Source organism: Osmerus mordax, chromosome 20 (assembly GCF_038355195.1).
Source record: "Osmerus mordax isolate fOsmMor3 chromosome 20, fOsmMor3.pri, whole genome shotgun sequence".
Taxonomy (NCBI): Eukaryota; Metazoa; Chordata; class Actinopteri; order Osmeriformes; family Osmeridae; genus Osmerus; species Osmerus mordax.
The window spans coordinates 11,599,866-11,619,466 of NC_090069.1; the positions used below are offsets into that span (position 1 = coordinate 11,599,866).

At 41.4% G+C, this 19,601-nt stretch overlaps 1 protein-coding gene across 1 annotated transcript in view; it reads right to left on the reverse strand.

Moving 5' to 3' along the window:
- The window catches only part of LOC136964282 (pappalysin-1-like), a 316,793-nt gene extending 306,632 nt beyond the window's left edge, over positions 1-10,161 (reverse strand). Inside the window, exon 1 of the mRNA XM_067258338.1 lies at positions 9,584-10,161. Within this exon, the coding sequence (XP_067114439.1) occupies positions 9,584-9,971 (388 nt within the window). The 5' untranslated portion in view covers positions 9,972-10,161. The remainder of the gene's footprint in view (positions 1-9,583) is intronic.
- Between the last annotated feature and the right edge of the window lie 9,440 nt (positions 10,162-19,601).

Consider the following 19,601-nt stretch of genomic DNA (forward strand, 5'->3'; position numbering starts at 1 on the left):
CATGCCCGTAGTTGTTTTGTTTGTTTGAGAGAAACGAGTTGTCACGCGTTGCACACAACACACAGGCAGACATAGCCTATTGAGAGAGAACCCCCAAGTCGATTTCTAAAATCAGCATCAAATGAATTCTCCAAGTTGAAAACCACAGGGAGTTGTTGTATGTCAGCAACAATTTTAAAAGGACAACGTAGATAAGGATCAATGCTGGGATATAGCCAATGCCATGTTTATGTACAAACATTATAAACATGTACACTGTTGAAGATGGAGTCCGACAACAAGTGAGCAAAACTACATTTACATTTATGCATTTAGCAGACACTTTTATCCAAAGCGACTTCCAAGAGAGAGCTTTACAAAATAGCATAGGTCACTGATCATAACAACGAGATAGCCCCAAACATTGCGAGCAGCCAAAACATGAAGCATACATTGTGGAAAACCAAATAAGTGCCAAAGGGAAGAACCATAAGAGCATGCAGTTAAACAAGTTACAATTGAACAACATGAAACTCCCCACAAGAGTGCAAGAGTGTACCTGTAGAAAAAAACGGGCGCTCTTGAGCGGTGGGACTCAAGAGCGCCCGGTAAATAATTCCTAATAACACAGTAAATAATTCCTCTTTCAAGTAATAAGCCCCCGTTCAAGTGTTGAGCATAAAATTAGCTGCACGGTCTGTAGAGATCTTGAGACGAAGACACTTTTTTGTTCTAAAACCGGACTATAAGCCGCTTCGAAATATAAGCCGCACAAGCAAACTGTAAAACCGGAGTACAAGACGAGGCTTATTTTCTGTAAAATACGGTAGTTTCAGTTACACACACATTAATGCAAATACATAGATTCTTGCACAATTAATCATGCGGACATACTTGCTGTAACTGGCTTGATTTGTTCTTTAACCTGTGGAAAACCTCTTTGCGTTGTTCAAGGAGTATCTGGGGCAATGATCGAAATCGGGGGTCCAAGGCAGTACTCTCTAGCATATAATCCTGTTTCTCTGTATATCTGCCTGAGAGGTTTTGCAGGATGGCTGTCTTCATGTTAGCTACAGTTGTAGAGTCTTTCTCGTCCATTGTCATGCTCTGTTCGATCATGGCTCTTATCAGACAGGACAATGGTGGCTTTTTTTAGCAGTTTAATAACAATTTCTTCGGCATCTCTGATGTCAGCGCTCTCTAGTGTCGAGTTGACGTGCATTCTTGCACACCTCTGTGCCCAAGAGGGCTGCCGCTATAGCCGCTTGTTGTTCGAGATAGCGTTCCAGCATTTCCATTGAGCTGTTCCATCGTGTAACAACATCCATGATAAGCTTGTGTGGTGCGATCTCAAGCATCTTTTGCTTTGCCGCAAGCACAGCTGTTGCTGTGGTACTGCGGTGAAAGAAAGCCACAACCTTTCTCACGCGACCAAGCAAGCAATTGACACGGGGAACATGCAAACCTGCTTGCGAAGCTAGATTCAGTGTGTGTGCAAAACACTTAATATGAGGTGACAACCCGGCTTCCTTCACTGCCACATCCATGTTGCGGCGTTGTCGGTAACGACAGCAATGCTATGAGCAGGCCTTTCAAGATCCCAGTCTTTTATAGCAGCTTTTAAAACTTCGGCTATATTTGTACCAGTGTGTGACTCAAAAAGCGGGCAAGTCTGAAGCACAAAACTTCTCATTCCCACTCAGTGGTGATGACATGTGCCGTTACTGTAATGTAGCTCTGAACAGCCCTCGAAGTCCACCCATCAGTTGTGATCGCCACACTCCCGGCCTTTTTAGATCAGTTGTCACATTTGCTTTAGCTTCGTTATACAAGGTTGGGATTACCTGCTGACTAAATTGCTGGCGTGACGGAATGTGGTACCTGGACTCCAGTACTTTAACCAGGTCGCGAAAGCCAACATTGTCGACAACAGAGAATGGTCTCATGTCTTTTGCGATAAAAGCTCCAATGCACCTGGTTATTTCTTGAGCTTTTGCACTTGACTGAGAGCACGAGACGAGGGTGCAAGATGTGGCGTGAAGGTAGCTCCACCAATAGGAGAAAACGAATGTCATATCGAAAAAGTATCATCATGACGATACATATTGTTACATTTTTGTATCGCAATGTATTGTATCACGATATATTGTTACACCCCTACTAAGGTGACCACCTGTCTCGCTTTGCGTTGTGTCGCACGGCATTTCCACCCCTTGTCCCGCACGTCTCATATTGGAAATGCTGTGCGATACAGCGCAAAGCGGGACAGGTGGTCACCCTACTTGACACGCGCGATCTTGGCGAAACACACACACATTTTCTGGAAATTGTGTGCTGACCAAGCCCCCACCCTCGTTTTTTAGCTCTTGTTTCATTTCTCGTCCAATCGCAGCTCGCCGTTACGAATATAATTAATTTTTTGGCAGCCATTGTTGTTTTCAACTGGAATCGCCTGATAGCCGTGTTGGAGGCAGCCACGTTCGGTAAGTCATGTCATCTATTTTTACACATTTTAAGCTAAAATCAATGATTGGGTTCGTGAAAGTATACTACTCTTGAATTATGGTGAAGGCTTGAGCACTTTTAGACCTTTAGATCGTTGAGTCTGATGTGAAGGAAAATCGAACTCGAAAAGTAGCTAGCTTTTTTCCTCTGTGTTTATAATTTCTGAATTAATTTATCATCTTGGCGAATTCCACATCAAGAAGGTGGAGGGGGAAGCCTTTAGGAGAAAAAGCGATTCCCCACAGACCTGTCAGCTCAGAATTTTGATTTGGGTTGTGAAAGTCTTTGTAATGGAGTGAGTTCGGACGCAAGGGAGACCGCATAGGCTTAGCCATGTTTTGGTCACGTCATGTTCATAAGTTCACCATTTTACAGTACGGTCCACACCAAAAAAGTCGAGCAGGGCAGCCTTCAAGAGATGTGGGATTTGTGCTTTTAGCCAGACGTTTTTTTGTTATTTGTGGAAAACTTGTAATTGGAGTGAGATTGCATCCCGGCGGTACATTGTTTTGACGTTAGCCTCAGAGTCAGACTCGGCTCGCCACTGGCAGTGTGTAAACAATTTTGTATTTTCAATCAATTCTACTCCAAAAAAGTCAGGGAGGACTGATTTTTGTAGACAATAGCCTGCTAAAGATAGCCAGTATATCTTATTTTTCAAGGCGAGCCTGTTTCATTTGTCATATGCCCTGAGAAAGCGACCTACGTTAGACAGGCTAGTTTAGCAAATTTCTGTAAGTCAGGCTTTTTTAAGGTCTCTGACAGTTAGAATCACTGTTTACAGGCAAAGTTCGAGCTGGTCTTTGGTCAAATGTGTATATATTGACCAGTTTAGAGCTAAATACTCCTGCCAGAGCCTGGAATCGAACCTGTGTTTTGAGTGACTTTGCATGGGTCTCCAACTAAACGGTCGAGGTTTACAAACAAATCGTTTTAACAAATCGAGGCGACAAAGCGTTTGCTGACCTGTCGAGGAGTAAACATTTGGTTTCTTATATACTACAACAATATGTGGGAAGATCACAAATCAAACAGGTCAAATCTGGAGCAGACACCATGTTGTCAGAGCAATCAGCTGCACTTGCACTGGTGACGTCACTACACCTCCAAGGCAACATATCAACAACATCAATTCGTCTTCTGTCTGCTTCAGATACTTTTTTTAAACGCGAAGCAATTGCGGGGCGTTTGCGGACCTGTGCAGAAACCATATTTGGTTGTTTTAGTTTTTTTTTAGGCAACTCAGGCTACTTTGTTGCCGAGCAGATGCTACGTTGTTAAGGTCAATGGCTACATCTCCAAGGCAACCGCTTGTTGCTAGGTCCATAAAGCCGTTTATTTACCTCTGCGAACATTCGGGAGGTATATAAACGGTATTATTAACTTTTGAGAACATCTTCTGGACCAATAGGAACAGCGTATTGGTCCAATTATTACACTAGTATATAAGAAACTAAACTAAACACTTCTGGAAATCGACTAATCGAAATTTGAAGCGTTTTCTTTTCTATAAGTGTCACAATGTTTTTCATCAAACCCTTTTGTGTGATGTTTTACCTCACTGATTTAAGAGATAATATGAAAGAAATACATACATAAGAAGGGAGATTGACAACGAGACAAACATAAATGTACAAACATTTTCCCGATCTGACTCAATGTAGCTGCTGGACATTCCAGATTCAGCCACTATAAAATAAGCTAATTACTAATAATAACTCTCGTGTCACCAGTCCTGTTGTTACCGAATGCCGATATAATACAAAATGCCTGATTGTAAGAGATAATACAAAATAACCAATGTACTACACATTAAAAATATTGTTTGTTATTACGCAAATCATCAGAGCGTGCTGATCACTGCTTGAAAACATGGAACATGCGAACTTGCGTAGGAGCTGATTGGGGAACGGTGCAACAGAAAAAGATTTTGTTGTCTTGGCTGGAAAAGATAATCACATTCAATTTGGATGTGATTCTATAATAGGCATATTCATTTTTCAACCCAGCACTTTAGCATGAGCGAAGTAGGCCTAGGCCAACATACGTTTTTCGGGTGGTAGGCTACATCATATTCAACGTTGAACTATGAAAAATAAACCTTTGTTGGCAGAGTTTGCATTCAACGTTTTTCGAGTCACCTGGTACTTTTTAAATGTAAATGTACGTTAATGAAATGCTGCCATACCACAGATTTCTTTGCCATTTTGACTAAACACCGACAAAGTAGGCTATGGCAGAGTTTGTAGTTCGACAGCCAATTGTGCTTGTCCAAAAAAACAAAACACAGATTAACGAAAGGGAAAACAGTAAAACCTTTTCTTTTAAATGATATAGTTTTGGAGTTGCTTTATTTGTCTTAAATAATATAATCTACAATTTCTGGAGAAGATTTCTTTGATTCAGCACAGGTGACACAAGCGGGAATCAGATCTCACACTGCCTGTCGAGCAAGAGCGGGGACAGCCCTACTTTTTTCATTTTTACAGGTCTGGAGGGTCATGCAGAGGCCTGCTCAACAGAGGATGCTGAGAGCAACAACAGAGGATGCTGACGTAACATAGGATGCAACAGAGGATGCTGAGATCAACACAGACCCCTTTCTGGACTACCCCTCTCTAGCTGGACAGCTTCTCTTCAGCCCTGACCCCAGGACAGCTTCATCCAGCTGGCCTGCCCTTCCTGCCTGCAGGCCCTGCTTGCCCCTGCCTGCCAGCCCTCCAGAGACAGTCACCCCACAGACACAGTAGCTTTGCAGACTGCTTTTTTGAGGACATTGATGGAAAAAGGACAAACCAGCATTTTTTACTTTGATGAAAGTCTAAATGTTTAATCCTTTCCATGTCCCAGTATGCCAAGCTGCTGACTTTGAGTGTCTTAAGTGATGAAACCAGTTCAAGTGATAGACTTTTGACCTGAATCCAATGATTATTCATCTGAATAAAAACCGCTCAAGAGAAGTACTGCTTCTTGGATGATTTGTGCTCCACATCAGTACATCTCACACATTTGCCTTTGTTTCCATGGGATTCATGGAATTGTTAGTTTCTGCTCCACCATTTCCACCATAGTGTAATAATAAATATGATTTAGGACAGCAATTACATTTGTGTTATCCTTTCATATTACACATATTTAGTCAGTGTTCTTAAACTCAACCGATTATTGTCATTTTACCATACTGTTCATATTGAACAGACATCAAGTGTTTACTTGGAAAGATTACTGTATATTTCCATTTTTTATTTGTATTTCCATCGTAAGTTTGGTCTTTAATTTCATTTGGAAGTGGTATTAAAAGGTCTTAAAAAGTCTTACATTTAACTTGTTTATACCTGTAGACACCCTGTGAAGCCCCCACCCCCCACTCCAGAGACTGGTGACAGAGAGGTGCAGACATGAATTTAAACATAGTCATGCCTTAAGACTAGAGTAAAAAAGAGAGACTAAATGTGTAAATGGATGTTGAAACTCACTTCTCTGAGTTGGTGCATGTCAGTTTAGGCAAATGTAGCCTTTTAAACATCTAGGTTTAAAAATGATTCAGATTTGATTGGAACTCTCTTTTATACATTTATAGTTGGATTTGACATTTAACAGACATGTAATTCATTTAGCAAGTTGTTTAACTCAAACAACCATAACACACTACATATGGTACACAAAGCTGCAGTCGGATTTGGTGAAATTCAGTTGTTGTGTTCGTTCAGTTAGATGTTTGTAATGTTATTGTTTGCTAGTTAATATAATCTTGTTGGTCACCTTGAGTGTGCATGTTGTGTAGTTTAATAGGACCAGAGAGTCAGCTGATGTACTGTCACAGGCTATTCTCGCAAGGAGCTGAACATGAGCTCTGCCCTAGCCCAGTTGCCCACATGACTATTGTTAAGTGTGTATTGAAATTCTGGAAAGAGATCAACTCAAGAAGAGGTTCAATATCCGCGGTTTTCAAGCCATCTTCGGGAAAGTTTGAAAAGAGTGTTGCGGTTAAAATGTGTCAATTGTGGGAGGCATGTTTTTGGACTACTTTTAAACCTCATGCGGCCGCCGCATCATTTCTGCCTTGATGTGACCTGTGCTGGGAGAGAGGGAAACAGCATGGATGGGGGATTGTGTGTGGGCAGATGTGTCTTTATATAGGGTGAAATGGAATCATAAATGCAATACAAAATGGCTGAAAGGGGTGTATTTATGTAAATGTCCACATTACCTCAATATGTTTGTGTCAATAAATCAAATATAATTTTGACTGATGGTTTTTCAAACCTTATTGGCTTCAAGATCACATCATTCTGAAGTACCATGCGCAATTTCATGTAATTTTATATTGAAATGTCAACTTCTTCTTAACCTTTGTCCCAAAGCTGACCAAAGATCATACTCTGCCCTTTCTACTCTTAAAATATCAACAGTTGGTGTGTAGCAGAGAGGATAGAGAGACTGACTTGTAATGTAATGCTCATAAGTTCAAATCCCCATCCAGCCTATTATTGTTGGCCAAACATGAAGTAGTTTTGCTCTCTTGTTGTCCAACTCTCCATCTTCAACAGTGTACATGTTTATAATATTTTGCCATTTTGTGGAGGAACCCGCATCGCTGCTTGCAGGTATATTGTATTATTATATAAAAATAAAAAAAAACATGTAAATTTTCAGATCTCTTTTTAGCATTCTTAAGTGTAATAATAAATAGGAACAAATAGGGAGTTCCAAAAGGGCTCAAATTAACCACAATCCTTTGGGGCAGGTTCTACTGGCAAGTGCCAGTCTTATGTACTTTGTGCCCATAACAGCAAATGCTATTGCCGTTTTAACATTCAGTAATTGTTTGCACTAACAGATGCCACTGGTCATGAGATACTATACCCCATTTTAGTAAATGATATGACCCTGAATGGAATAACCACAGGTTCTAAACTGTGACTGCGATGTGAATTTAATAGTTAGTTTTCCAGAGGCCTTCTACTATATTCTCATTAGCTGGTCAAGATTGTAATGAATAACAAAACCTGAGTCAGCCTTACGTATTATTAAACCATAGTTTAATTGTGAAAATCCGAACACCGTTGTGGAACCCTTTGAAATCTGGGCCTCTGTGTTTAGTAGTGTGCACAGGGAGCAAATACTGCATTCATTCCTCATCTCTCTGCACTTATAAACTATAGAGATGATGACCCTCTCTATATGAAAACAGCATTGGTCAAATCAAGAACAACACAATGTGAAAACAGCTGTGGAAAACAACTCGGCCAGGATCAAAACAATGGGATAGGGATGTTTTAGCACCTGGGTTTGTTGCAAGGTCTGAATTTGATTTAAAAGATGAGTTATTATTCCATTTGCTTGATAGTTGGTGGCTTGTTTCTTCTCCAACAAATGCTGGCAGAAAATAACACAATCCAATACATATGATATATGTGTGTGTGTGTGTGGGGGGGGGGGGGGGGGGGGGGGCATGGTTTCCTGTAATATCCTCTGAGCTGACAAGAAAACATTGACCAGAATGAGACTTCTCTGTGTCATCCAGAGCTCTCTCCACAAATTCCCTGAACAGTTCAAATGCCTCTATTGAATGTTATAGGGGTCTGGTTTGGGATGCATCCAGCCCCATTTAGACTCACGCAAACCCACACACGTGCACACACATACACAGTTGTATGCACATCAACACACACATGCACACACTTTTCACAGCAGGTACAACCACTAATAATCATGTTCAAACGGTGATAAATTGGATTTCCAAAAAGGAAGAACTGGGCAAAGAGAGAAACAGAGATATAGAGAGAATGTAGGGGAGGAAGAAGGAGAGCTGGGGAAAGAGAGGGAGGGGGTTGGAAGGAGGGACACGCATTCTTGTTCGTGAATCTCCTCGGTCTAAATGTGTAGTCAACGTTGAGTGCTGAGAGCTCAGCCGGCTACGCAACTGCACCAGTGAAAGGCAATGAGTTGTGTCCGCTACGCTCCCTATTGGCAGCCTACGGGATCAAGTCAGAATTATAGGATATTTCCTTTCACTGGCAGTGATGGTATTACCATTTACAAGCCGACTAAAATATATATTCTTCGTTGTCTTACGTCTTATAATAACAGACTCGTGGTTTGTTCATAATGATGGACCGGAGAAATCATTGTAACATTTCTGGGCGACGAATTGCTGTCCTAGCATTCCCGCTAACATAGCCTACTAGGCTACAATATCAAGCTCTATAGCCTAGATAGTTTGTGTCTGGAAAATTTAGCGGTGAATTTATGTTCTTCTTGGGAAGTCTATAGCTATTGCAGCATGTGCAGCACCGCTAGCTGCTTCAGAATAAACTGCATAGGCTACTGCCGTGCTGTGACGTGTAGCTAGGCTACATATTAAAACTTTCGGCATTACATCACAGTTTTAAAATAGCCATAGGACAAAACTACGTATGATGACATCACCTATCAATCAAAAATGTAACCCTCCTAAATACACCTATATATCCTTATGATGTTAATCCGTTTGCCATAGTGCATTAAGTGACAAAAGTTATAGGTTAAAAAATATGCATGAAACTGTAGACTTGCTTAATAGGCCTATTATCATTGTACAGCCCTATTTAAATGACCCTAAATTATAAACTATGATCGAAAGCCTAGTGCTGCCCGGTGAGCGCACGAAAAATTACTTATGGTGCACTTTTCAAAGCATTACATCATTGCTTCTGTCCGTTTTTAGAACTCATTTTCAGCACACGGCTGTATTGTTTGGCAACTTTTAATAATTTTTAAACACAATTACCAGACAGCTTGAAAACCAAAATATGTCTAGACTATACATCTAATGCAGCTTAAATGATAGCCTATATTTGGTCATTTATATCTAACCTATGTAGCCTAATCATTTGTAACTAAATCTTTATAGTGGGCGGATTTATATTCGTCTACTAGCCTACTTATAGGCTATAAATGATAGAGGTATTAGACTATAAGAATTATTCGGACTAAAGTCTAGGCTACTATAGAGATTTGTGGGCATAAAAATAATTCATGAATTTAGGCTGTCTGTGAACGAAAACTGAGATTCCATTTCCATTCGGTTTGAAAAAGTCAGATTCGGATTGCATACCTGCAATCACCGTGGGGGATCGTTGACCTCCCTCTGGTTTGATCCACATCTCCAAAGTGAAATTTCCTCTGGGTATCTCCACGCCTGGTTTAAGCCGGAGCTGGTCACCCCTGCCGGTGAAATAGACAGGTTTTCCCCGACCCGGATAGTTATCCGCATGAGAAGAGCGCCGAAGCTGGCGAGGCACCCGTCTTTCCACGTCGGCCAAAGAACGTTTGCCCCGGGGCAGACGTGTGGCACAAGATCCTGGGAAATTGGCTCTCGCCTCCCTTACACGCACCAAGTCCCTCTTGGATCTCTCTTTTCTTCGGACAGTCCCGCACTCTGATCCAAAACACAAGATGAGTATCACGAGGCATGGCAGCCAGGGAGAGGTCCAAAGTTTCATTTTCAGTATGGATAAGATGACAAAAATCTAAAAATAAATATTTGGATAACTAGCCTATAAAATTCTTTCGTCAACAATGTTCTTTGAGAGGTTCTCGAGTTGTTTTTCTCTTTTTATAGCCGCTTGCAAAACCGTAGAATCAGTCTAAATAAACCCATAAAGCGATACTGTTATTCTTAAGCCACGACCCCCTTTCCTTTTACGTTTAAGCAAAAGTAAGACTCTACAGGACACATTCAAGGGACACAGGAGTTTTTGATTCATGCATGTGTTCCACGGTGCCTTTTCAATTGGTTTCATTTAGCCAAGTGATGACTAATAACTAATCAATCATAGAGGGGAATCCGCTTGATGCCCCCTCATCCCCCTTTGGTAGGAGTTAGGCTAAGTGCAGAAGCCCAGTTTTCCGTCAAGCGCTTGTCACACCTTTTTTGTTTCCTTATCCTACCCGTAAAACAGCATACAAAATGCAACATATTGAATTCCGAAGAAAAATAAGAGTAAACCGACCTGGCATATTTTATTACAGAAAAATAAAGAAATAATCCTCAACTTGATATTCAAAAGTTGAAATGCACAAAATTATCTTGTAAGGCAAGAGATAGCAGCAGAACGATCCTTATTGATTTCCCTGAAACGAAGAGACACTTGGAGAAAGAGCCAGAAATGGTTGTCCGTTTTAAGAGCTGTTTCTCTGTAAGTCTTTTTGAGAGGGAGCAACTCATGTTTCGAACGTTCCGGGGCTGTTTTTTTCCTTCCTCAGCTGAAGTGGGAAGTCACAGGTAGCATAGCTTACTCCCTGAAGGCTATTTCAAATAGCAGCTGATGGGACGCATTTTACGGACTGAAAGGCATATGTGTATCCCTCTAGCGGCTACAATTCAAACAATCTAGCACATTTTTAACACTTTCAACGTTTCTGTAATCAGCCGGCCACATATAGCAGACGGCAAACCCTCTATCAGCAGTCCCAGTTGCTCTCAGATGTATTTCTTATACTGTACATGTCCTACACAGTGTTATCTTTTTATGTTAGAAATCGCAAAGAATACAGAATGGTTTGGAAGGGAATCCTCTTTTAAGAGTGACGGGTCAACTTGTTTAACTCAAATTGGTTAAATACATCCTTTTCACTAGAGAAATACAAATGACCATAGAAAATATTTTCTAAATGTTCTATTAAAACAAAGTTCTGAGTTTACTTCTGTAAATCGTTACATTTTGTGTGGTTGATCTCAGATTGTGATATTCAATCTTCCCACTTACAATACACACTGCATCCCTGCAAAATGTGGAGGTATTTTCCCACAACTAGTTGAAAGAATTTAAATGTTTTACGATAGCTTACCATTAATGGCCCACCCTAAAGATAGTTAGGAATGTCAACGTTTCCCTTTCAGTTATTCCATGGTTGTTTGGTGTTAAATGTACCAGCCTTGGCCATCTGAAAATTGACACCTACCATAAAGTAAAAGGAAACATATCAAATATTTGCCTTGCTCTTCATACAATGTTGTGACTTAGCCAAAGCAAAGCCACATACTTCCCTTTGTGCCTGACGGAAAAATAACTTATGGTGGAGAGTAAAGCACGGGACCCACTGAGAGCAGGTTTCAAGAAGACCACAAAGTGTTGAGCTGTCTTTTCCCAACCAAAGGAGACATTGAATTGGACTTGTGTCCAAAACCCCATACAGTATAGCTTTCTACCGCTCCTTCAAGATTTGGTTGTCTGCTGATCTTTGTTGCCCTCATGAACACAGTCTGGTTCTGAGGTTGACCCTCAAAGATCTAGGCTAGTTGAGGCAACCCTCTATGGACACAATGAAGCTTGAGTCGCCATTGGCTAGTAAATGTTTTATTTTACTCGCCAGACTTTTGACATGAAATGCATGAACAATGCAACTGGAAAAAAAACTACATTATCTGTCTGAATTAGTCTTTATGTTGCATATGGATTTAATCTACCATTTTTTAGCAAATGGCTTTCTCTTGCCACTTGACTTTAGCCACCTCTCCACAGCTGATGATGCCTTCTGTTAAAATAAAGATCAGGTCTGAAAGGCATGAGGATGTGTGACTGCTGTGGACATCTGATTTTATTCTCTTTTGGTCACTGGAGGCTCTTTCGCAGTTGGCAGAGCTGATTAGCAGAGCAAGAATAATCTGAACAAGGAACAGTAATCTTAAATTGTCTTGATAACAAAAATAACTATTAAGCATTTTCTGCTCAGACTGGAATTGTAGCTTTTTTGCATCCATTTCTTTGTGCGTGACGAGTTTCGTAAAAAGAAAGTCGATCTTTTTGTGAGAGAAAGCGACAGAGGCAGTGTAGCTATTTACCTTTCCTAGCGACAAAAAATCTTATCTAGCGACGAGCGACAAATCTAGCGCCTTTCCGTTACTTTGGCCATCTCCGTTATTCGTTATTGAGCAGCAGAAAAGTAACTAATCAGAAAGGGATTTATTCGCCATGAAAGTTTGCACAGACAAGGAATTTGCTTTGGCAGGAAGGTGCATACAATAAACATATACCTAAAATTTAAATATGTGGACTAACTATACTAAGGGTACATAAACTAGCAGTACTAAGTGGGATAAATATAAGTTGCCGTAAATTACAATATAAAAATACAAAAATACAAATATTACAAAAAATACAAATGTACAAGATACCATGTTATGGTGCAGTGCAAAAGCAGAGTGTTTTAGGCAATAAGTCATTTGAGTCAGTGTGGTCCCTTGGCCTTGTTGAAGAGGCCAACAGCGGAAGGGAAGAAACCCCTTCTGCCGGAGGGGAGTGACTGAAACAGGGAGTGTCCAGGGTGGGAGGAGTCGGCCACAATCTTCCTCGCTCGCCTCAGGGTCCTCGAGGTGTGCAGGTCCTCGAGGGTAGGCAGATTGCAGCCGATCACCTTCTCAGCAGTACGGATGATACGCTGCAGTCTGCTCTTGTCCTTGGCAGTGGCAGCAGCGTACCAGACGGTGATGGAGGAGGTGAGGATGGACTCAATGATGGCTGAGTAGAAGTGCACCATCATTGTCTTTGGCAGGTTGAACTTCTTCAGCTGCCGAAGGAAGTACATCCTCTGTTGTGCTTTCTTGATGAGGGAGCTGATGTTCAGTTCCCACTTGAGGTCCTGGGAGAGGATAGTGCCCAGGAAGCGGAAGGACTCCACAGTGTTGACTGGGGAGTCACACAGGGTGATGGGGTGAGTGGGGCTGTGTTCCTCCTGAAGTCCACAACCATCTCCACTGTCTTAAGAGCATTGAGCTCTAAGTTGTTCTGGCTGCACCAGGTCACCAGGTTGGCCGCTTCCCACCTATAATCAGACTCGTCTCCACCAGAGATGAGCCCAATAAGGGTGGTGTCGTCCGCAAACTTCAGGAGTTTGACGGACGGATGACTGGAGGTGCAACTGTTGGTGTACAGGGAGAAGAGCAGAGGAGAAAGGATTGTACAATTGTACGTCTGTTGTAATAACAGCCAATCATGTTAACTCGCAGTCAAGCAACGGTGCATCATTGAAATCTGCGCTAAACGTATTATTTGCCTCTAACTCAGTCACAGGCAAGTGAAATCGAACAATTTACTATCCATTGGCTAATTAAAGATACTTTTTAGTCGCCTAGCGTGAAATTTGGTCGCATATGCGAGTTATTTACTCACATTGTAGAGGGTTGAGTTGAGGTCTCAATTGATTGTTCACTAACAGTCAAGCTAGGACTGTGTGCGAGCATTGATGTGACGTGACATACTTGATGTGATACAATGTTGATAGCATCTTCAAACCCTTTTGACAATTTTCCTAATTTTTCACTTCATTTTGAAACCCACCTTTTGGAGGATATTTTACAGTGGAATATAACATTAATCTATACCTAACATAACACCATTAACAGAAATTAAACATTTAGAAAACACTACATTGCCAAAAACAACTATTACATGTACAACACTGCAGCATTAAGTGTCAACACAAGCATTAAAGGCAGGGTAATGGTTGTTGAGAAGCACTTTGTCATTTTTGCTGAACTACACTTCACATCCTGATAGAAACCAATACATCTAAAGGTTAGACAGCAAAATGAAATCAATCCAATATTTGTGGGCTTTGCAGGGCTGTAATAAACACGACCAATCTTTAAGGTCGGACCGGCACCAATGATAGGATGGCATTCGGCCCAAATGCAATGATTGGCCAGGCTTTATGTCTGTCTACCTTCCTCCTGGCAGTAGTCAGGCAGTGCTTCAATCATGTGTTTTGGAGTAGTGGCTTTGAAGGGGATATTGGGATGGTTTGAATCCTTTCGAACTTAAGCAAAAACTGCTAAAACTTACCTACCCTGCCTTTAATCCACAACACAACAGCAATAACCCACAGCACAACAGCATTAATAAAAACAAAACACAAAACAAAACAAACACATACACACAAACCCCCACCCTTTGCTCCTCAGCTTGAAGCTAAGGCCGGATGGATCTTGGTGGCATTGCATTTCCGTTTTGGCACACATCTCATTTCAGTGATTTTATTGCCCTGCAAGGACACTTAGATCTCAAGATGCCGGCTATCTGGTGGTTCCCAAAGTTAAGAAAAAAAACAGCTGGAGGTAGGGCGTTCTCATATAGAGCACCTCTTCTCTGGAACAAATTACCCGTCTCAATTAAGGAGTCTGATACTGTTTCGACATTTAAAATTAGGTTAAAAACGTTATTGTTTAGTCAATTCTACGACTGTTAAAGGTAAGTATGTTACTAGTTGGAGGCAATGGGGGACGGGTTGCTTCCATCCTTATTCTATAAGTATAACTTATTTTAGAGTTCTCTTCCCCTGGAACAGATTTCATGTTCCAAATGGGGGGGGCTGTCGCTGTCTTGGTGTGTGGGGTTGCATCAAATTCCCCTTTTTTGCTCTGTTAAATTGCTGCACCAGTCCACAATTGACCGGTGGGGATCTCATTCTATTATGACTGTAACTGTTATCTGCTCCTGATCCTCTAATCCCTGCTCTCCTCTCTCTGTCCCCCCCCACACACATCCCTTGTGGTGTGGGGGGTTTGAGTTGTCAGCACCTGCCTGGTCGTCGGTCAGCCAACGCTGGACCTGGTCGCGAGTCTCCCGGTCCTGTCCTACATCTATAAAGTTGAACAATGGATTTTGGTGTTTTAAAAACCCACCGACACTGTATGACTATGTTTAGCCTGTGTTCTGCTCCTCTCTCTCACCAACCGTCTCTGGAGGAGGGGATCCCTCTCTGAATTGCTCCTCCCAAGGTTTCTTCCATTTTTCTCCTGTTGAGAGTTTTTTGGGAGTTTTTCCTTGTCTTCCTTGAGGGTTTAGGTTGGTTGAGGGGCAGTTCTATGGGCATATGTGAAGCCCTCTGTGACATGCTTGCGTGTAAAAAGGGCTATACAAATACATTTGATTTGATTTGGAGGTCAAAATATCCTAAAATATATATTCTGTTCTCGAACCTGGCTCAAAATACTAGCTTTTTCTGTTTAACATACGTTTTCAGATTTTGAAATAAATCCCCAAAAAGGAAACTAGCACCAGATTTCTTTGCTTACATCAATGACGGCATAGACCTATTATGAAGCCTAGAGCACAGCAAGCCACGCTACTGTGCAAGACCGGAAAAGCCGGAAATTCAACATGGCGCTGATCGAATCTCAGTTTTTCAAGCCTCAATGTGCCACTGAGCACACTCCATGGAAAATAATGGGATGCCATCTTTAAACAGCTTTGATGCTTGGTCAGCCTGATGCATAAGCGAACTAAGCACCTGTTTAGGGCCCCCGCAGCCACCCCAAGAGCACTTGTAATATCTGACAAGAGCTTGATTTATTAGCTCGCTAATATTACTGGTTTAATAATTTACCGCTACCTCTGTCAGATCTGGCGTCACATAAAAAATGTATGCCACAACGAAGGACATATCCTCCAGGATTAGATTTATGTGTCAAACAAGCCTTTACTACGCTCAGTAATGGTATATTCAACTTACACGTTAGTTAGCTACACTGTAAAAAAAAAAAAAAGTTGAAATTACCGCACTTTTTCTGTAAAATATATGTGTTTTTTTCTGTAGTTCTGAATTACATGAAATACAGATAGAAAGACAATGGCAAACTGTAAATGTATAATTTTGCATAAACATTACAGCCAAATGTTGTTACTTAAAAATACACTAAAATGTATTTTTTCTTTTTACAAATATTAATAACTTTTTCACCAAAAGGTTCTGTTTAAACACAATTTCACTTTATCAAAACTAGCTATTTTAACAGTTATTTTGCAGATATTTACTTTCATCCCACGGACAAACAACTTATTAAAAACATTTTTTTAGATATAGGAACCTTGAATTGTGAACTGAGCTCGGGTAGTTGACATTTGTACAGCTAGCCGGCGCTACAGTTGTAAATATATGGATACTGATTACAGTGTCTGATTACTGTTCCGCACACGACTTGTTTTGAATGAACATGTTAAATCGTGATATCTTGTTTGGCTTTATTGAATATTTGTATTTATTGAAAATGCTGTATTTTTACATAGAAGTTTAATTAATAAAAGTAGTATTTACCGGTAAAGAACAGCATGTAATGTAATATTACAGATATATCTTGTAAATTCGGTACTGGCAAATTATTATTAATTATTTTACGGCTAGGTAATGTTAATGAAAAACTTTTTTTGATTAACATTACCTAGCCGTAAAATAATTAATAATATTTTTTTTTTTCTGGCGTCCCAGCTGCCAGATTGTTCCATTTGTTTTACAATTTTTTTTTTACAGTGAAGGAATCGAAATTGACCGGTAGATCGTTATGGAACCATTTCAGAATAATGTTCCTCAACGTAAAATTGCAAAGACTTTGAATATCTCATCATCTACGGTACATAATATAGTCAAACTAATCTGAGAATCTGGACATATCTATGTGTATCTATATCTTTATGTGTAAGGGACAAGGGGGAAAATAAATACTGCATGCCCGTGATCTTTGAGCCCTCAGGCGGCACTGCATAAAAAACAGGCATGACTCTTTAATGCAAATCACTGCATGCAGGGCCGGTCCTAGGCATAGGCGACATAGGCAGCCGCATAGGGCGGCATGAAGAGGGGGGCGGCAAATTCCCAAGTGCATCCATTAATTAACCCTCCCGCACCACCTACAGAGGGCGCCAAGTCATACATCAGTGTTGTGGTTGGGGAGCGGCACCCCCATTTGCGTGGGGGTGCTGGTAATAAATCTTGTCTAGGGCACCAAATGTGCTAGGACTGGCACTGACTGCATGGGCTTAGAAAAACCTCCAGAAATCACTGTCTGTGAACTAGGGATGCTCATAATTAACCGTGTAACCGTTAACCAACAACACAAATATTTATCGGTTCATTCGTAAGGGATAATGCCTGACGAGGTGTCCAATATCACCTGATAACGGACGATGCGGAGGCGTGAACCGTCCGACGCGCAGCGGAGGTTTCTTCCGCGGAGGCATTATCCCGGGCATTATCCCGCTTATACCATGGTCACTTGCCAACGATTTCTTTTTTTTACAAACATTAATTTATGTTTTCAGGCGTTTTGCAAAATAAATCTAACGTTTTTTAATGTTAGCCAACTCTGATATTTCATAGTCCGCTCAGCTCATAGAACCAACACCGACTTTCCCTTGGCTGAGCTATTAGCCCGAAAGCTAACGTTATTGCTAGCAAGATTAAAAGGCAATAACATTGTGTACGGTTGACAAACAGTAAATATAATTTTACAGTATGTTTGACAATATGATTTGCTAGCTAACCAGCCATGTCACTGTTCCAAAATCAATATCAAGATTTTCACGAACAAAGTAGCCTATACCGGCCATAGTCTTGGCCACTGTCACTGTAGCGAGTTGCAAATGGATGTGAGATGATCACGTCAAAGTTTACATTATCTCCTAACAGTAAATATAATTTGACAATATGTTTAACATCAAGACTAGCCAGCTATCCAGCCGTATCATTGTTCCCAAATCAATATCAATATTTTCACGAACAAAGAGGATCGCTGTGACATAAAGTATCAGTAGGGGGCGGTGCAGCCTACTCCTTGAAGCTTTTTCATGTATTGCTAATGTTATGTCCGCAGCCAGTTTAAGTCAATGCTTGACTAGACTTGCCAGACTAGATGTAGGCTTTTATTGCAACAATTTAGCTGTCGGGTCATTTTCATAACGAACGTTTTTATTGCAAAGAAACATGTTAATAATACAATAATTGCGCTCCAAAGATTGGCGCCTATGGAAATCATCGGTTATAAATAGAAAAAAAGAAGAAGAACGGCCATTTGCACCAGATCAGCATGGTGCACAGCAGGTAAACTATTTTGCTAGCAAATAGTTTTTTTTTTTTTTGACGTTACCATTTATCGTAAAATTTGATAACGATACAGGCAATTCTGGTAAAGGGGCCTTGGAATGAGGCTGCTTTGGGGGCTGGCCATGATGGGTACTGCTCTTCGGTGTATTGGAAGACAAGATGTGGCTCCAATCTCTTCTCTCCCGCACCGACGGAGCCCAGTTAGCCCGCAGGCTGCTCTCGCATCGGTGGCCTGTCACCGACATTATCTGGCGGCTCTCCAGGCCGGCGTCTGAGAGCCGACCTACAGCGGTGCTGCGAAGGCTGTGGTTTGTGTAGACCCTTGAAAGACCCACCTGAAAGGTAGAGGGATAAGGATATTTAGCCTATTAACCTATATTTTGGGGGTGGAGGGAGAAAATGTGGTCACAAAATTATTAGACTGCCATGTCTTTATTAGCCGCGACAGACATTAGGCTATAGGCTAGGTTAAAAGTAAGCAAATAACCTCTTTGCTGATCTTTTTCAGCATGTTTCCAAGATAGTGGACACCCATCGGCTCCCGGCTGTACCAAATGTCGGAGGTCATCATGCCACGTTTTGGGTGGAGGTAGAACGATTTCGCATCAGATGGACATTTTGCAATGTATGCTTTAAAACTTTCGACTGGACACAGCGGATCTCCGGGCCTGGCAAACATAAAACCTCTCAGGTTTTCTTTGTCTGGGTCATTGGGGTCTTTGTGGTTTTTCGTTTCAGGATTGTATGCCAGGCTGACATACTCGACCCCATCCTCGTCTCTCTGGACAATGAAAGATGCCTCTGACAACTCCCGGTTTCCCTCCCTGCCATGCCGAGCCAAACATAGTTGCACATCAAACCAGACTTTTCGGACCAAGCCACGGGGTGTATCGGGAGACAGTGCTGGGGAATTTCTCATCTTCTCAAGGTTGGACTCAGAAATGCGGGGATGGTGGAAGATGGTATCTTTACCTCTTTTTCTGTAACTCTTAACTATCGATTGAAACACCGCATTACTGCTCTTGAATCTTGTATCAGTCATGATATTGAAAGCAGTTATATGACGGTTAATAACTGCCCTTAAACACCTTAGGCTGGCAACGCTGTACTCCCCCCCTCCCTTGGCCTTGGTGGACTGGACAGAGGCGTAAAATCCCCGCAGGGTCTCATTCAGCAAGTCGGCGGTGTAGTTTTCAAAGTTGGTGTTCATTTGTTTTTGTGAAAGGAAGTCCCTTAGTGTATTAATTGCCCATTTC